This window comes from Ciona robusta, chromosome 2 (genome assembly GCF_009617815.1).
Source record: "Ciona robusta chromosome 2, ASM961781v2".
NCBI lineage: Eukaryota > Metazoa > Chordata > Ascidiacea > Phlebobranchia > Cionidae > Ciona > Ciona robusta.
In genome coordinates, this window is record NC_143236.1 from 4642675 (window position 1) to 4656138 (window position 13464).

Below are 13464 nucleotides of genomic sequence, written 5' to 3' on the forward strand. Positions count from 1 at the left end.
GCGTGGGTTGTGTAACTCTTTTTCATTATTTTTATTCAGTAAAACTGCATTTTAGCTCCATGCTGCCCACTAACGGTTGGTAATTTGGTTGTTAAAAATATAGGTATTAGGTTTCCGGAACCTAATAATGTGTTCCAAAATTAGGTTTCTAACCATAAACGTCTCTCGGTAAAATGTTTCTGAAAAAAAGTATTATGTTTCTAACCGTTACATAGGGTTTCTATTTCTTCCCAAAACGACATGCGACCCTCGTAAGGTTGAATTTGCCCGCGCATGGCGGCTGAGCAAAACCACTCTGGTTCCGATCTCGTTTAAAGTTCCGAGAATTAAGGTGAATTAATGTAACTTGCTTTATCATGGCAGCCAGCAACTGCATTGGATGAAATTAAAAGTCATTGTATGTGCTGTGGAATGAATGAATTATTGTAACTTGCTTTATCCTTGCGTGGCGGGAAACGACAGTCTTTATAACGCAGGTGTTCTGGTGTATACACATTGTGTCCGCTACCGAGTTACCCCGTATGTAACTTTGTGGTGATTTTTTCTGTATGATTAACAATTTTAGACAACCCATTAGTGGCCACTGGGTTGGAGCAAAAGTATAAGAATACAAAACCATTGTAAAACCAAACCCTTTTTAATTTTGTTTAATTACAATTTTAATATCTTTACCATACTCTAAGTACATTACATACAGATGGAATATTTCCAAGACGACTTGTTTCCGGAAACACGTGACCTGCGGAAGCCTACTATGACGTCACAACAGTGGCTCGACGGAAAAAACGTACAAGCTTCGAAAATCAGTGTCTGCCCGAAAGATATGAAACCATGTACGTCATATTCATTATTTTAAAACTTTCTTATAAAATATAGTATGGTGGGGAAAGATGGGACACCTTGTAACTCTATTTTTTCGTCCCAATTGGTAGTAAACAAAGAACATTCAAAGACTTATAAAACTTTATTGTCACGACTACCATAGACCGCTGTTAATTGTTTAAAACACGATCAGTATATTTAGATATTGTGTGTTAAAGGAGTCCCATCTTCCCCCACCCTACTATGAAAATAAAACGTACGATTCATTGTAAACAATTCACCTATCGTCTGCCTTTCGAGGAAAATCTATTATGGTATGATAATTATCGTAACTTAGTTCATAAATAATATTATGTATGCGTTTTATTTTCAATGTTAGCAAGCGTTAAACTGTACAACCCATTTCTCATGCTGTCAAATATAAAAATGATCATTCTGTCACTTTTTTTATCATCATTTTTATATAGTAGGGTGGGGGAAGCTGGGACACCTTTTCGTTCAATTTTCTCATCCCATTTTGTGGTAAAAAAAATCAAAGAATTACAAAACCATATCCTTACAACTCCTATAGGCCGTTGTTAATTGTTTAAAACACGATCAGAATATTTGGATATGATGTGCTATTATGGTGTCGCATCTCCCCCCACCCTACTATATATTTTCCAAGTTAGCAGCGTTACATAACAAAGTTCTCATACTGTTTAATATAAAAAAATGACCATTCTAACATTTTTATCTCTGACGTAATTAACTGATTTACAAGATATTTCTCGATATTTGCAGTGAGTGAGGCACCCAAGGAAGCACCGAAAGCTCGGAAATACGAATCATATGATCCATCGACTTATAAGACAGACGAAGAGAAAAAAGAAGAGGTAAGATGGAGTTATTATCCATAAAATATGACCCCAATGGCCCGCGCCGTTGCACAGCGGTTGGGGCGTTTGCCTCTAACTCAGACGGGATGGGTTCAAGACTCGTCGCTGCTACCATTGTGGGTTTATGTGTCCATGGGCGAGACACCTAGTGACAATTTCTCCAATCCATTTGTCAGTAATGGTTTGTTTAAATTGTAAGTCATACTGAAAAAAATACACTCACAAAGTTACATATACGTGGTACTCGTGACACAAGGTGTATGAAACATAACGTCCGTACTTACCGACTATCGTTTTGCCTTTACGCCAGGATAAAGCAAGTTACATTCTTTTATTAAAAACATACTTTGACTTTTAATTCCGTTTAATGCAGTTGCTGGCTGCCATGTCGAATAGACTTGACCTTGATAAAGAGTTGGAGCAAGATACAATGGAAGGAGTGGACGAAGATGAATGGGTGAGATTCACGTGTTTTAAATACTGTTTAAATATTGTTTTGGTTTGACTACAGTCCGTTTCGGTTTATTTGATTTAAAGTACATGAAGTATTTTATTTCTTAGTTATAGGTAATATCATTAAGCTACATTTTTGTATTTCACAGGACGATTACTAGCTTACCAGGTTCTGCCTCTACATCAGGTTGATTTTTACTTTTTACCACAAAACATAATATCATATTCAAATCATTCCATGAGTTTGTCTCAGCGTGCAATATACGCAAGCTCGCAACATCAACGGCCTGCAAAAGCTGTCTTTGAACCAAAGTGATTCTCAACTCAACTCAATGGCACTTACGATTTGTACATACCCTTAACCCAAGAGAATCTTTACATTCTTTTATTAGATTGTTCATTTAATGGCGACAATGTAGTCGCAGAATCAAGATTAACTCGATATAGAATATAGATCATATTATTAAACAAGTTACACGGATAGTCATGACTTTTGTAACAGATGCCTTGAAATACGTATAGGTTTGTTATTTTTCAAAAGAGAACTAGTATGAGTTTTGAAAACTCGTTAAGACAGACATGTTTCCAATTTTAAGAGAGTTTTCTTTGGTCAGAGGTGCATGGCCCAAAGTTAGTATGGCATGGCCTACTGATTGGGTAGAAGTAGACTATGGAAAGTGAAAAATCAGGAGGTAGGCTATCCATCACTTCACTATAGTCGTTCATTTGTGCAAACAAGCTCTACGGTGCACTACTTCAATGACTTTTTTCACTTGAATATATACACTTTTTATAGAAATGTGCAATGTACAAGTTCGTAGCCTACAATAATGTGTTTAAGTTCTGCATAACTTATTTTCGTCACTGCATTCGTATATGCGTTCTTTACTGTTTCCATATACACAACTACGCAGTTGTAAGGCTTTAACCTAGGAGATCCCAGAGGTTGTTTTTTAACTTAGATGGCGTGGATTTGATAATTCAGTTGTAGAACCGAGTTCGATAGTATTGTTCAAACTGCGCTGTTTTTTGTTTTCTCTGTCTTGGTGGAAGCAGCAGAAGAATCCGACATGTTGTGGTTGCAATTACCAGCGACCGATAAACAACCAAACATCTTGGCAAGCTGCTTTTTCGTTTTCTGTCTCATTTTACTGCAAGAGCAACGAATTTTTTATAAATATTCTTTAGAGGTTCATAATGTATAAAAAACGCAGTGTATTTCCCACGTTTTGTCTGTCATCCGACATGACTTCATCAGGAAATTGCAGACAAAACGTTACAAATTTTACATTATGCTTGGTGGAAGAATTATCACAATCTATTTTAGTGTGCAGGATAACATACGTCGTGCAATGTTTGTTATGATGTTTTTACATTTCATACCAACGTCGTGAGTATACAGCCACGAATTTATAAACTTACCTTGAAGCAAGGTTATAAAAAACTGGGTTGAGACATTCACTGAAACGCAGGCAAAGATATTCGGACATCCCAAACCACCAATGAAAAATCTCGTCTTCGCGGGTCACTGCTTTTGTGGTCGTCCCATAAATGTGGTATGCTGTAACGGCAAATTTTAAAAGTTTAAATTCGTTTCCTTATGTTAGCGGAACGAAACACGCACGTTACGACTTTTTACTCTAATTTCTAAGTTGGAAATTTTACTATAATATAGTTGATTTACCATAGTTTTCTTGAATTTTTACTATAGTTGTCTTTAGTAAGGAATTTCTAAGATTAACGTACCTGTATGTGGAATGTAACCAAGCATAAACGACCCGACAATCAGGTAAAGCTGTACGAACGCTTGATGCTCCTTACGCCTCCGACGAACCTCGGCGTTACTGCTTACGTTTTTACTCTCTGGGTGATATTCTGTTTTAAAATAAATGTAAATTTATAAAACATCCTCACCGTAATACAATGCTTTTGAGCCCTTATGCAGAGATAAAGGAACAATGTAAGACAGAACGCTGCAGATAAGTGTACCATGGTGACAGAACAGCTGTAACTAGTCATTGGCCAATACTGTCTCATATATAGCGGTTATCGCAACACAGTTTATCAAATAGAGGCTTCAAACAAATTTTCAAAGTATAATCGCTTACGAGCTTTGCGTTTAAATCTCCGGTAATACATGATCACCGTGACGCCGATCGATAGTAATAAAATCAGGACCATCGGAGTGTAGAAGAACACGGCGTAGCCAGCGACTGCGTATGTCTTGAAGTTCTCAAACCTTGCGCGAAAAATGTGCTGTCAATCTTAGACGCAAAGGCACTTTTACAGGATATGTAATCTACTTTAAATACTTTACCAGTGCAAGTCGATTGTGCATGAAGGCCAGCCCGTTTCTTGGCTCAACACATTTCTATTCATCTTCCGCGCATTCATCCACACAAAGAAAGGAATAAACCCGCAAGTTATGGCCACCAGCCAAATGCATCCGATGCAAATCTGAAAAATCAATAGCCTAGGTTCTGCCAAAGCTAAACAAAGAACCTTTAAAAAAGTTAAATAACTGGTCAACGAAAACATGCTAATCTGCAGGTGTATAGTAAAGTGGGATGCGATGGGACGTCCTTGCATTCTATTAGTCGTCTTTTAAGTGGTAACAAAAACTTTGAAATAATTATAAAACCGTATCCACACGACTTCCACAGAACGCTGTTAATTGTTTAAAACACGATCAGGTTATTTATTGGAAAGTTATGTGTAAATGGTGCCGCACCTTTCCCTATACTCTCTCTATGTATATATATATATGTGTTCTGTTGAAACAAATGGATACAGGTTCTTTATGGTACATATACCAGTAAACATTCTACTGGTCGGTAGCTTACTATATGTAGTCTACCTGCGCATGTTTCACTTTAAACTCCTTGTATCGAAACGGCCAGGTGCTGGAATAGAAACGTAAGAAAGCGAAGATGAGAATATGTAAAGAAGTTGAGAGAGACGTACCGTTGTCTGCCCCCCAGAAAAACTGCAAACAAAGAGAAATCCATTACCATTTGTGCAAATTTACCGTTAATTAGCCTACGTGTTGTCTGGTTGCTCATTAGTCATAAAATGCAGCTGATGCCTGTCCATGATTGACGTTTGGCAATTTTTAATCATACCGTGCATACCTTACACAGAAAGTTTGAGATTTTCCAATCATCGAAACCCCAGGTGCGACGATAAAGAAACAACGGACTGATTAGAGCAGAGATGAAATCTGACACGCATAGGCTTGCAATGAATAAATTGAAAGTGCTGGTTCTGTAATTTAATAGTTTTTTTTACATAGGATGGGGAGAGATAGAAAAAATATTAATCAAAATACATATATTTTAAAGTGATGATAAATACCACCTTGTGTTTTAATCAGTTATTTAAAGTGTCGTGAATTAATAAAGGTAAAGTAGTACAAATTCATGGTATTACACAAACACAGCGGTCATAAATAGTAGGATGGGGGAGACGGGACACCACTTAACACGTATTATATCCATCGTGATTATAAACAATTAACAACGGTCTCGTGGAAGTCATGAGGATATGGTTTTATAATTCATTTAACGTTATTTGTTTACTACCAAATGGGACGAGAAAATAGAACGAAAATATCTTCCATCTTTCTCCACCCTGCTATATAGTATAGCATGGGAGATTGGACACCTTTAGCACACAATATCTCAATATCCTGATCGCGTTTTAAACAATTAACAATGGTCTAAGGGAGTCGTGTGAATGCTGTTTTAAAATTCTTTGAAAACGTTTTGTTTACTACCAAATGAGATGTGAAAATGGAATGAAAAGGTGTCCCATCTTCCCCCACCCTGCTATATTATGATTTTGGAACTATAGGACATTATATGCTGTGTTAGTCACAACCCAAACATAAACACGTTAAACCGAAGATAATAAAACCCACCGAAGATTTTTCGACTTTGTAATAACACAAATGGTCAAAATGTTGGCGAAAATACCGAACAGCATCATAGGCAACAGTAAGGTTGCCGAAACCACCACCGCCACCTCATCGAACGGTGGCATGTAATTGTAACTAGTCGACCTATACGTAATCAAGCACATTAAATTAAATACAACTATGTATATGCAAAAATCTCTAGTTAAATTACATACCTCGAAACGTTTGTAAAGTCGTCGTTGTACAGTGCGCTGGTGGTAAAATCCCCACCTGATCCCATTATCTCTTTTAAAGCTTCAGCTCATCCAGCTACAGACGTGTAGCAATGATGCTTGTTGTTGCTGTCACCGCCAAGGTATAGAATGTCATCTGAAACTGATCAACAACGTATCAACGCTCTGACCTCATGTGAAGATCATTACGTACACGCCCACTACATTGGCGTATCGATCTGCCGATTAATCTGAACCAAGGTTCACCGTCATTGCTTGTAAATTGTTCGATCTCCTTCCGCTTTCCGCGCTGTACCTGGCAATCTTAACTTAATACCTCGTTTAATTATGCAGCCCTATAGGTTGTTATCAAAACGCTTAATAACTTCGGTTGAAACACTTTATTATAAGCGGTAAGTGACAATTATACGAAGCGCTAAGTGTTCTCTGAAGGAAGTCATCGTTGCTAATGATATAGACTTAGGCTTTGTTCTTACATTGTTCCTTTATCTCTATATCGATATTAGCAGTTCCATATAAAGCTAGTATAGCATTAAATAGACTACTATGTCAAGTACCATGCATCATAATTTACATTCACACATCTAGTTTTATTGCACGAACCACAACCCCGTAAAGTTTTACTAAGAAATATGAAACCACTGCGGCATGATATCTCAAACATGAAAACATGAAAAGCGGATTTTTCTTTCGTTTTTTTTGTTATTTTTTTAAACCTTTACTTCGAAACAAAAAAAAAACACAATTAACAACGTTTAAAACAGCATGTTTGTAAACTGCTGGCCAATTGATAAAATATCCGGTGTTTTTCGGGCTGGTTTATGATTTAAAACAACAAAAAAACGACATTTATGAGCAACAGGGTCTCTTATGGGTGAACTATGAATCTCTGCGTTCCAGTTTGATATTCATCACATTTATAACACAGAGCAGGCTGCTACAATTTTCCTGATTCGAACGTTGTGGAAATCGTCATTCGACTTTGCGGATTGGCCTGCTCAGTAGCACAGCAAACGCAAATTCTCGCCAAAACCTTTTTTGTTTCGTTTCGCATTTTGCTGCAAAATATATAATAAAAACATTGGTAATACGGGTAGGCGTAAACAGGAAACGAGTTGCCGCGATCCTTCTACGTCATCCAGGCCCAAAAACATTGTGTGACCTTGATCGGTCGATTGATAAAACATAATTTCCATATAAGCTGAATATTTGCACAGTCACTGAGCATATTTGGGAGCTAATTAGATTTCAGATGTTGTGGGTCAGTTTGGAGCTCTGTCATTTAACTGGGGTGGGGGAAGACGGGACACCTTTTCATTCTATTTCTCGTGGCATTTAGTAATAAATAAAGAATACTCAAAGAATTATAAAACCATATCATCACGACTCTCATAGACCTTTGCTAATTGTTCAGGATATTTGGATATTATGTGATAAAGGTGTTCCTTGTTACCCCACAATACTAAATGAAACAGGACAACTTCGCAAAACGAATGTTGTTGCGCCACCACGCGAGGATAAGCGAGTGTCGTTTAAACCCTTTAATTTGCGTACGAACATAACCGACCTGGATGCAAGGTTGTAAAATACTGGGTTCAAACATTCGCTGAGTCGGAGACAGAAATATTCCACCACCCCAAACCACCAATGAAAAACCTCGTCTTCGTGCGTTGTCACTTTAGTGTTCATTGCGTATATGTGATAGGCTGTACCAAAATTTTGTATTAACGTGTGAAAATATTATGATAACCTAATCGTTCGCGTTAGTTTACCAGTGTGTGGAATGTAGCCCAACATGAAGGAACCAACAACCAGAGCCAGTTGTACGATTGCTTGATTCTCCTTTCGTTGTCTCGAAATTTCCGCAACATCATCTTTTGATTTTCCTGTATGGCTATGTTTAGCGTAAAATACGTAACCACAAAAAAACAGTATTTCGCACCAGTCGCCTTTTTCTGACAATGGCAGTGGTTGAGGGAATAAAAAAATAAGAAGTTTAATAATGTGGTAGGGTGGGGGAAGACGGGGCACATTTAGCACATAATATCTAAATATTCTGATCGTGTTTTAAACAATTAACAACGTTCTATCGGTGTCTTGAGGATACAATTTTATAATTCTTTGAATATTCTTTGTTTACTACCAAATGGGATAATAAAATAGAATGAAAAGGTGTTTCAACCTTCCCCACCCTACTATATACAAAAAAATGCTTAACCCCGATACACAGCACATACAAACCTTTTGCTCTTTCTGTTCTCCTCTTGCAGATGATGACCGACACCGATACGGACACCATCACCACCAATGCAAAAGGAATATAGAAAAATACAAGGTATCCGAACAAGGAGTAATTCTTGAATTGATAAGCCCTGTTCAATTTAAGGTTTGTATCAGTTTTTGATGCTTTAAGGGGCATGTCAACAAAAAAATATAAAAATTTGCGTCAATACCGTAAAAGGCAGTTTTAGAAGGTTAGGGTAATACAGGACTTTTCAAAAAAATTGCTTTTATTGGCACTTATTTAATGGTGGACGAAAAAAATGTTACACAATTATTTGACAGAATTCTGACGGTCCAACAAAGTGCACGGCAAAGATGATATAACTGTTGTAAAGTATCAAAATTCGGCGTAAAACGACTATAACATATTTTTAACGGCTAAAAAGGCATAATAGTAAGCTTACCAGTTCAGACTGATGGTACAAGAAGGCCATCCGGTTTCCGCACTTTTGACGTTTCTGTTCATTTTACGTGCGGAGAACCACAGTGCAAACGGAACAAAGCCAAATCCAATTGAAAGAAGCCAAATTACGAGCAAGCACATCTAACATATTAACAAAATAAACATCAGAACTACGTATTCTATTTGACTAGGCGACTGACGGTGCCATTTAGGCGAAATATATCTCTTTTATAATATAAAAATGTGTGGGATTAGATTGTGTCGTATATATGTTACGTATTTCGCAGCACAAGGTACATATAGATGTTTAAATGTACGAAACTACTGTTCTGCTTTACATGTGACAGTTTTGGACTATAAAAGTTAAACGTTACTTTTTCAGGTTATTATACCTTGGCGTGAAATCTGCTCACGCGTTTGTAATGGTGAGGCCAGCTTATGGAAAGCAGTCTCAAAAACGAGAAGCAGAGAATGTGAAATGAAGTTGATATGGACGTCCCATTGTCAGCGCCCCAAAAGAACTGCAGCCAAAAGAAAATATTAGTATTTTATCAATGAAATTTAGTATTCCAAATGGTCTATACCTTGCACAGGAAGTTTGAGATTACCCAATGGTCGAAACCCCATGTACGGCGATAGAGAAACAAAGGACTTATAAGAGCAGAGATGCAATCTGACACACACAGACTGGTGATGAGAAGATTAAAGATGGTTCTAGAAAAAAATGTTTTGTTTAAAAATTTACCAAATGCATTTTTTTAAATTTAAAATTACTTTAGCTTTTTTGAGTTGCAGATCACATAGACCGTGAGAATGTTGGCCAGAACTCCAAAGATCATCATTGGCATGATCAGCGAGGTGGATAAGATGACAGCGTTTGTATCGAAAGGCGGCTCGTGCACTCTGTCAGTATATAGTACTATTTGCGGGGTAAGTTGGGACAATTTTAACACATACGATCCAAATACCTCGATTGTGTTTTAAACAATTAACAACCGTTTATAGAGGTTATGAGGATACGGTTTGGGACGAGAAAATAGAATGAAAAGGTGTCCCATCTTTCCCCACCCTACTATTCTCCCTTATCAATCTATAGACAACTTTTTAACTAATGCTATCCACAACGCTTAGCCGACTTACAATATATTCGACTGTGTCACATTTCCATAACTTTCGTTGTAACCTTCTGTAATATTCCAAGCGAGCTTGGCATAACTATCTGGCGTATACGCAGCAGATGATACAGCCTTACCTTCCATGCTTTTAACGAAATGTTAAACTATATACCTACAGTGCAAGTATATTGTGCAGTCTTATACAACCCCCTTTCCCACAGTAATCAACCATCCTCTTCTCGCTAGAACTATTTATAATTAATATTTTATTGAACAACAATATAGTGCGACGCGTGCTGGCCTACTGCATGCGTACTCTTACTCTGTATATATTACTCTAGTTTTCACCCTTGGTAAAATACCCCTGTACTACAAATCACAGATCAAATGTCTATTTGTAGCGTAAGTGGTAGGCCAATTTAACATACACATATAAAGCTTTGATTTTTTGTGAAACATTTGATAAAATAAGCCAAACTGTAGACTGCTGCATGTTAAACTGGCTATACTATTTTAATTGAATGCAGTGACCACGAGAGCAGGTGATGTTAAATAAGGGATAGTTATAGGTGGGAGAAGATGGGACACCCTATCAATCTATTTTGTCATCCTATTTGGTGGTAAACAAAGAATGATAAAACCGTATCTCGCGAATAATATATACTGTTGTAACTTTTTAAAAAACACGCTTAGGCTGTTTGCAAAGACGTGCTAAAATTGTCTCTTCTTTCCCCACACTTCAAAGTATGGTGTTCTTTGTTTACATTTAAATGGAACGAGAAAATATATTGAACAGGTTACCCATCTTTCCCTACCCTACTATATTCAGTAATTCACATTTTAAATTACGTTTTCATTGTTCCCACTGACTTTAATAATTTATTTATTAATTGTCTACAACTCTATAGTACGCTGTCACACCCTAAAATATTCAGGTGTGTTTTAATATAAAAGTTTCTAAAAAACAAAGTTATTAAATAAATATTTTATAAAAAAAATGAAAACATTATTTAGAGTGCTTGCCGTTTAACCAGGTGGTACCTGGGTTCGAGGCTCGACGATGCGACTGTACTAGTGTGGATGAATGTGTCTTTAGGGCAAACTTGTAGCACACGGAAAACTAAGCAATTAATAGTAAAATGTTATTTCAACTTTTTCGGTACGACAAATTCAAGGTAAAATTAGAAATAACTGGGAGAGCGTGGTTTGTAAATGCAATGTCTGGACTTTTTTGTTTCGGAAACCTTCGGATAACATCCGAAGGTTTATAACACATCGGCTATTTTCGCACGATTTCTAAGAAACTTAAGCGCCTGCAAGTAAATGGTAAAATAAACGTTTCCATTAAAGTTTCAGAAATCCTGATAGGACAAAATTTTGCGCCTCCAAGAGAAAGAGAAAATAAGTTTAAATCCTATTTCTTTCGAACCTGAGGAAGGTGGATTCTTGATTCTTTTTTATCTTGAGCTCGCTGGCGCTTGTAATAATTAGTTCGCCGAATCAACATTTTTCAGTAAAGTGTAAAATTCCGCCGTAGTCTTATACTCTCTTAGGAGAAAAAAGTTTTAGGCAACTTTGGGTCGAAATTGGAAAGATGAGTTTTTGTTTCTTTTTATTATTTGGTTTATTGCTCGAATTCTGTGTTAGCATTCAGTTGCAAGCTTGCATCTCAACCGGTTGTTGTTTTTTTTGCTGATATGTTTGCTTTTTTGGTTTTATGTTTTTAGTTTCGGTTTTTAGCTCGATGTTTGTTTTTGTTTTGGTATTACACATGTCCATTGTTGGTGGCCGAGTTTGGCGGTTCTTGTTTATTGTTGGTTGGGCTTTTGAGCCACTTATATGTGTCGGCCATTGTTGGCGTTTTTGGTTATTTTGCGCTTTTGATTGTTGTCTCGGTTTCATATATCAGGTGCATGTAGTAAAGTACTATAACTTTATGTATATTTTTATGTATATAACTTTATGTGTATTATATATTATTGTACCCTTATGTATTTAATGGGGTAGACGAGGGCAATCTAAAAATTCAGTTTCGGATATAGGTTGGATCCCCATGATTTTATTACGTCGGCAATGCAACGTCGCTGGGAGAATCTTTGAACTAATTGGAAAATTTAAAGGTGAGATTTGCAATTCGATATTAAATTTTCTGGGGGTAACTTACTTTTTTCAACGCAGGTTAAACGTATTGTTATCCAGGCAAATATAGCCTATTATGGCAATAACGGGTTTGATATTTGTGTAAGATCAAATTATTAACACTGATTTTTAAACAGACGAAGAAAGAAGAGACGATGAAATTGTAACCAGGTCCTGCAGACGGAGAGGGCGAAGAGGAGTGGATGGAACGCAAGCTTCAACACCAGTACGGTACAAATTGTAGTACTGGTGAACGGTATTGTGAATTTACTACTAGCACGTTAAGGCTTTAGGGGGGAGTTCTCGAGCGTGGGCCAACTTTTTGTTGGTAAGACTAGCTGCACTTCGTATGTTGTATCATTTTTGTCACTCGCGCGTCCCTTTACGCTCCGTATTTTTGTTGACTTTTCCACGAAGAGGCTTCCCATAAAAAAGTAAACATTGCGCAAAGTTGCTGGATTTAGGGTTATTCTTTTAAGTAGGGCATAGCTCCAAACCAAAACACATTTTCTTACAGGTGGCAAAACATTAGGATGTAAAATTTCTCTCTTCTTCCTCTCTACAGGTTCTCTCATTTCTCTATATAGTTATATTAGAATTGTTGCAGGCAGAATGTCAGTAGTGGTTAACCCGGCAGCGTTGCATAAACATACATTTCCACTGCTAGCTCGTCGGTACCTTGTCGTGGTGCAGTGGCTTTAACACTAAAGCCGACGATTTTAATATAATATATATTAACGTTATAGGAAATTCTATGTTGTGGGATCCTAAACAAAGCGTTAGAGGTAGGACAGCACAAAGACATCTCGTTTAAATGCTTACAATATAATGCTCCCGGCGCCGTGGCATAGTGGTTATTAGCGCGCCTGCCTGTAACCCCAGAGGTAATGGGTTCAGGGCTCGACGCTGCTACCATTGTGGGCGTATGTGTCCTTAAGAAAGAGACTTAACGACAAAAGCTCCAACCCAGTCGTCACTAATGGGTTGTCCAAATTATCAGCCATACATAAAAAATTAAAAAAAAAACGAAAAAAATAATCACCTACAAATACATGGTAACTCGTAAGCTGGCACGAGGTGTTAAACCCGTGTGATAACGACTGTCGTTTTCCGGCCACGCGAGGATAAAGTAAGTTACATTCATACAGATAATTTATTACCATTTGTTAATTAAAGCATAAATAAAACTTTTTGAAAACATGTAATGAATTACACTAGGTTG

At 37.1% G+C, this 13464-nt stretch overlaps 3 protein-coding genes and 1 long non-coding RNA gene across 4 annotated transcripts in view; 2 read left to right on the forward strand and 2 right to left on the reverse strand.

The window, feature by feature from the left end:
* Nucleotides 1–2636, forward strand: part of LOC149740384 (coronin-7-like) — a 57018-nt gene extending 54382 nt beyond the window's left edge. The window contains exons 20-24 of the mRNA XM_089871706.1: nt 214–331; nt 698–833; nt 1606–1697; nt 2074–2157; nt 2303–2636. Coding sequence (XP_089727832.1) covers nt 214–331; nt 698–833; nt 1606–1697; nt 2074–2157; nt 2303–2314 — 442 coding nt within the window. The 3' untranslated portion in view covers nt 2315–2636. The remainder of the gene's footprint in view (nt 1–213; nt 332–697; nt 834–1605; nt 1698–2073; nt 2158–2302) is intronic.
* LOC149740387 (growth hormone secretagogue receptor type 1-like) lies at nt 2524–6658 on the reverse strand. The gene is made up of 9 exons (XM_089871759.1): nt 6285–6658; nt 6073–6213; nt 5285–5417; nt 5011–5139; nt 4471–4610; nt 4262–4392; nt 3900–4028; nt 3576–3714; nt 2524–3304 (listed from the first exon to the last, which is right to left on the reverse strand). The coding sequence occupies exons 1-9, from the start codon at nt 6347–6349 to the stop codon at nt 3166–3168; spliced, it is 1146 nt and encodes a 381-aa protein (XP_089727885.1). The 5' UTR covers nt 6350–6658; the 3' UTR covers nt 2524–3165.
* Nucleotides 6659–6750: 92 nt separating this feature from the next.
* On the reverse strand, nt 6751–10735 carry LOC149740388 (growth hormone secretagogue receptor type 1-like). Its single transcript, XM_089871758.1, has 9 exons — nt 10129–10735; nt 9763–9891; nt 9573–9702; nt 9381–9509; nt 8990–9129; nt 8544–8674; nt 8075–8188; nt 7870–8008; nt 6751–7360 (listed from the first exon to the last, which is right to left on the reverse strand). The coding sequence occupies exons 1-9, from the start codon at nt 10245–10247 to the stop codon at nt 7240–7242; spliced, it is 1152 nt and encodes a 383-aa protein (XP_089727884.1). The 5' UTR covers nt 10248–10735; the 3' UTR covers nt 6751–7239.
* A 464-nt stretch (nt 10736–11199) lies between these two features.
* On the forward strand, nt 11200–13381 carry LOC149740389 (uncharacterized). Its single transcript, XR_016384357.1, has 2 exons — nt 11200–12223; nt 12380–13381. It is a non-coding gene; the product is annotated as an uncharacterized LOC149740389 (long non-coding RNA).
* The last annotated feature ends 83 nt before the right edge of the window (nt 13382–13464 follow it).

Coding starts and splice junctions, on each gene's coding strand:
- LOC149740388 (XM_089871758.1), bottom strand. CDS start 10,247: ATGGAAGGTAAGGCTGTATCATCTGCTGCGTATACGCCAGATAGTTAT. Junction 8,189..8,543: donor GAGAACAGAAAGAGCAAAAG/GTTTGTATGTGC, acceptor ATAGCCATACAG/GAAAATCAAAAGATGATGTT. Junction 8,009..8,074: donor GGGCTACATTCCACACACTG/GTAAACTAACGC, acceptor ATTTTGGTACAG/CCTATCACATATACGCAATG.
- LOC149740387 (XM_089871759.1), bottom strand. CDS start 6,349: ATGGGATCAGGTGGGGATTTTACCACCAGCGCACTGTACAACGACGAC. Junction 4,611..5,010: donor TTAAAGTGAAACATGCGCAG/GTAGACTACATA, acceptor TTGATTTTTCAG/ATTTGCATCGGATGCATTTG. Junction 3,715..3,899: donor TGGTTACATTCCACATACAG/GTACGTTAATCT, acceptor TTGCCGTTACAG/CATACCACATTTATGGGACG.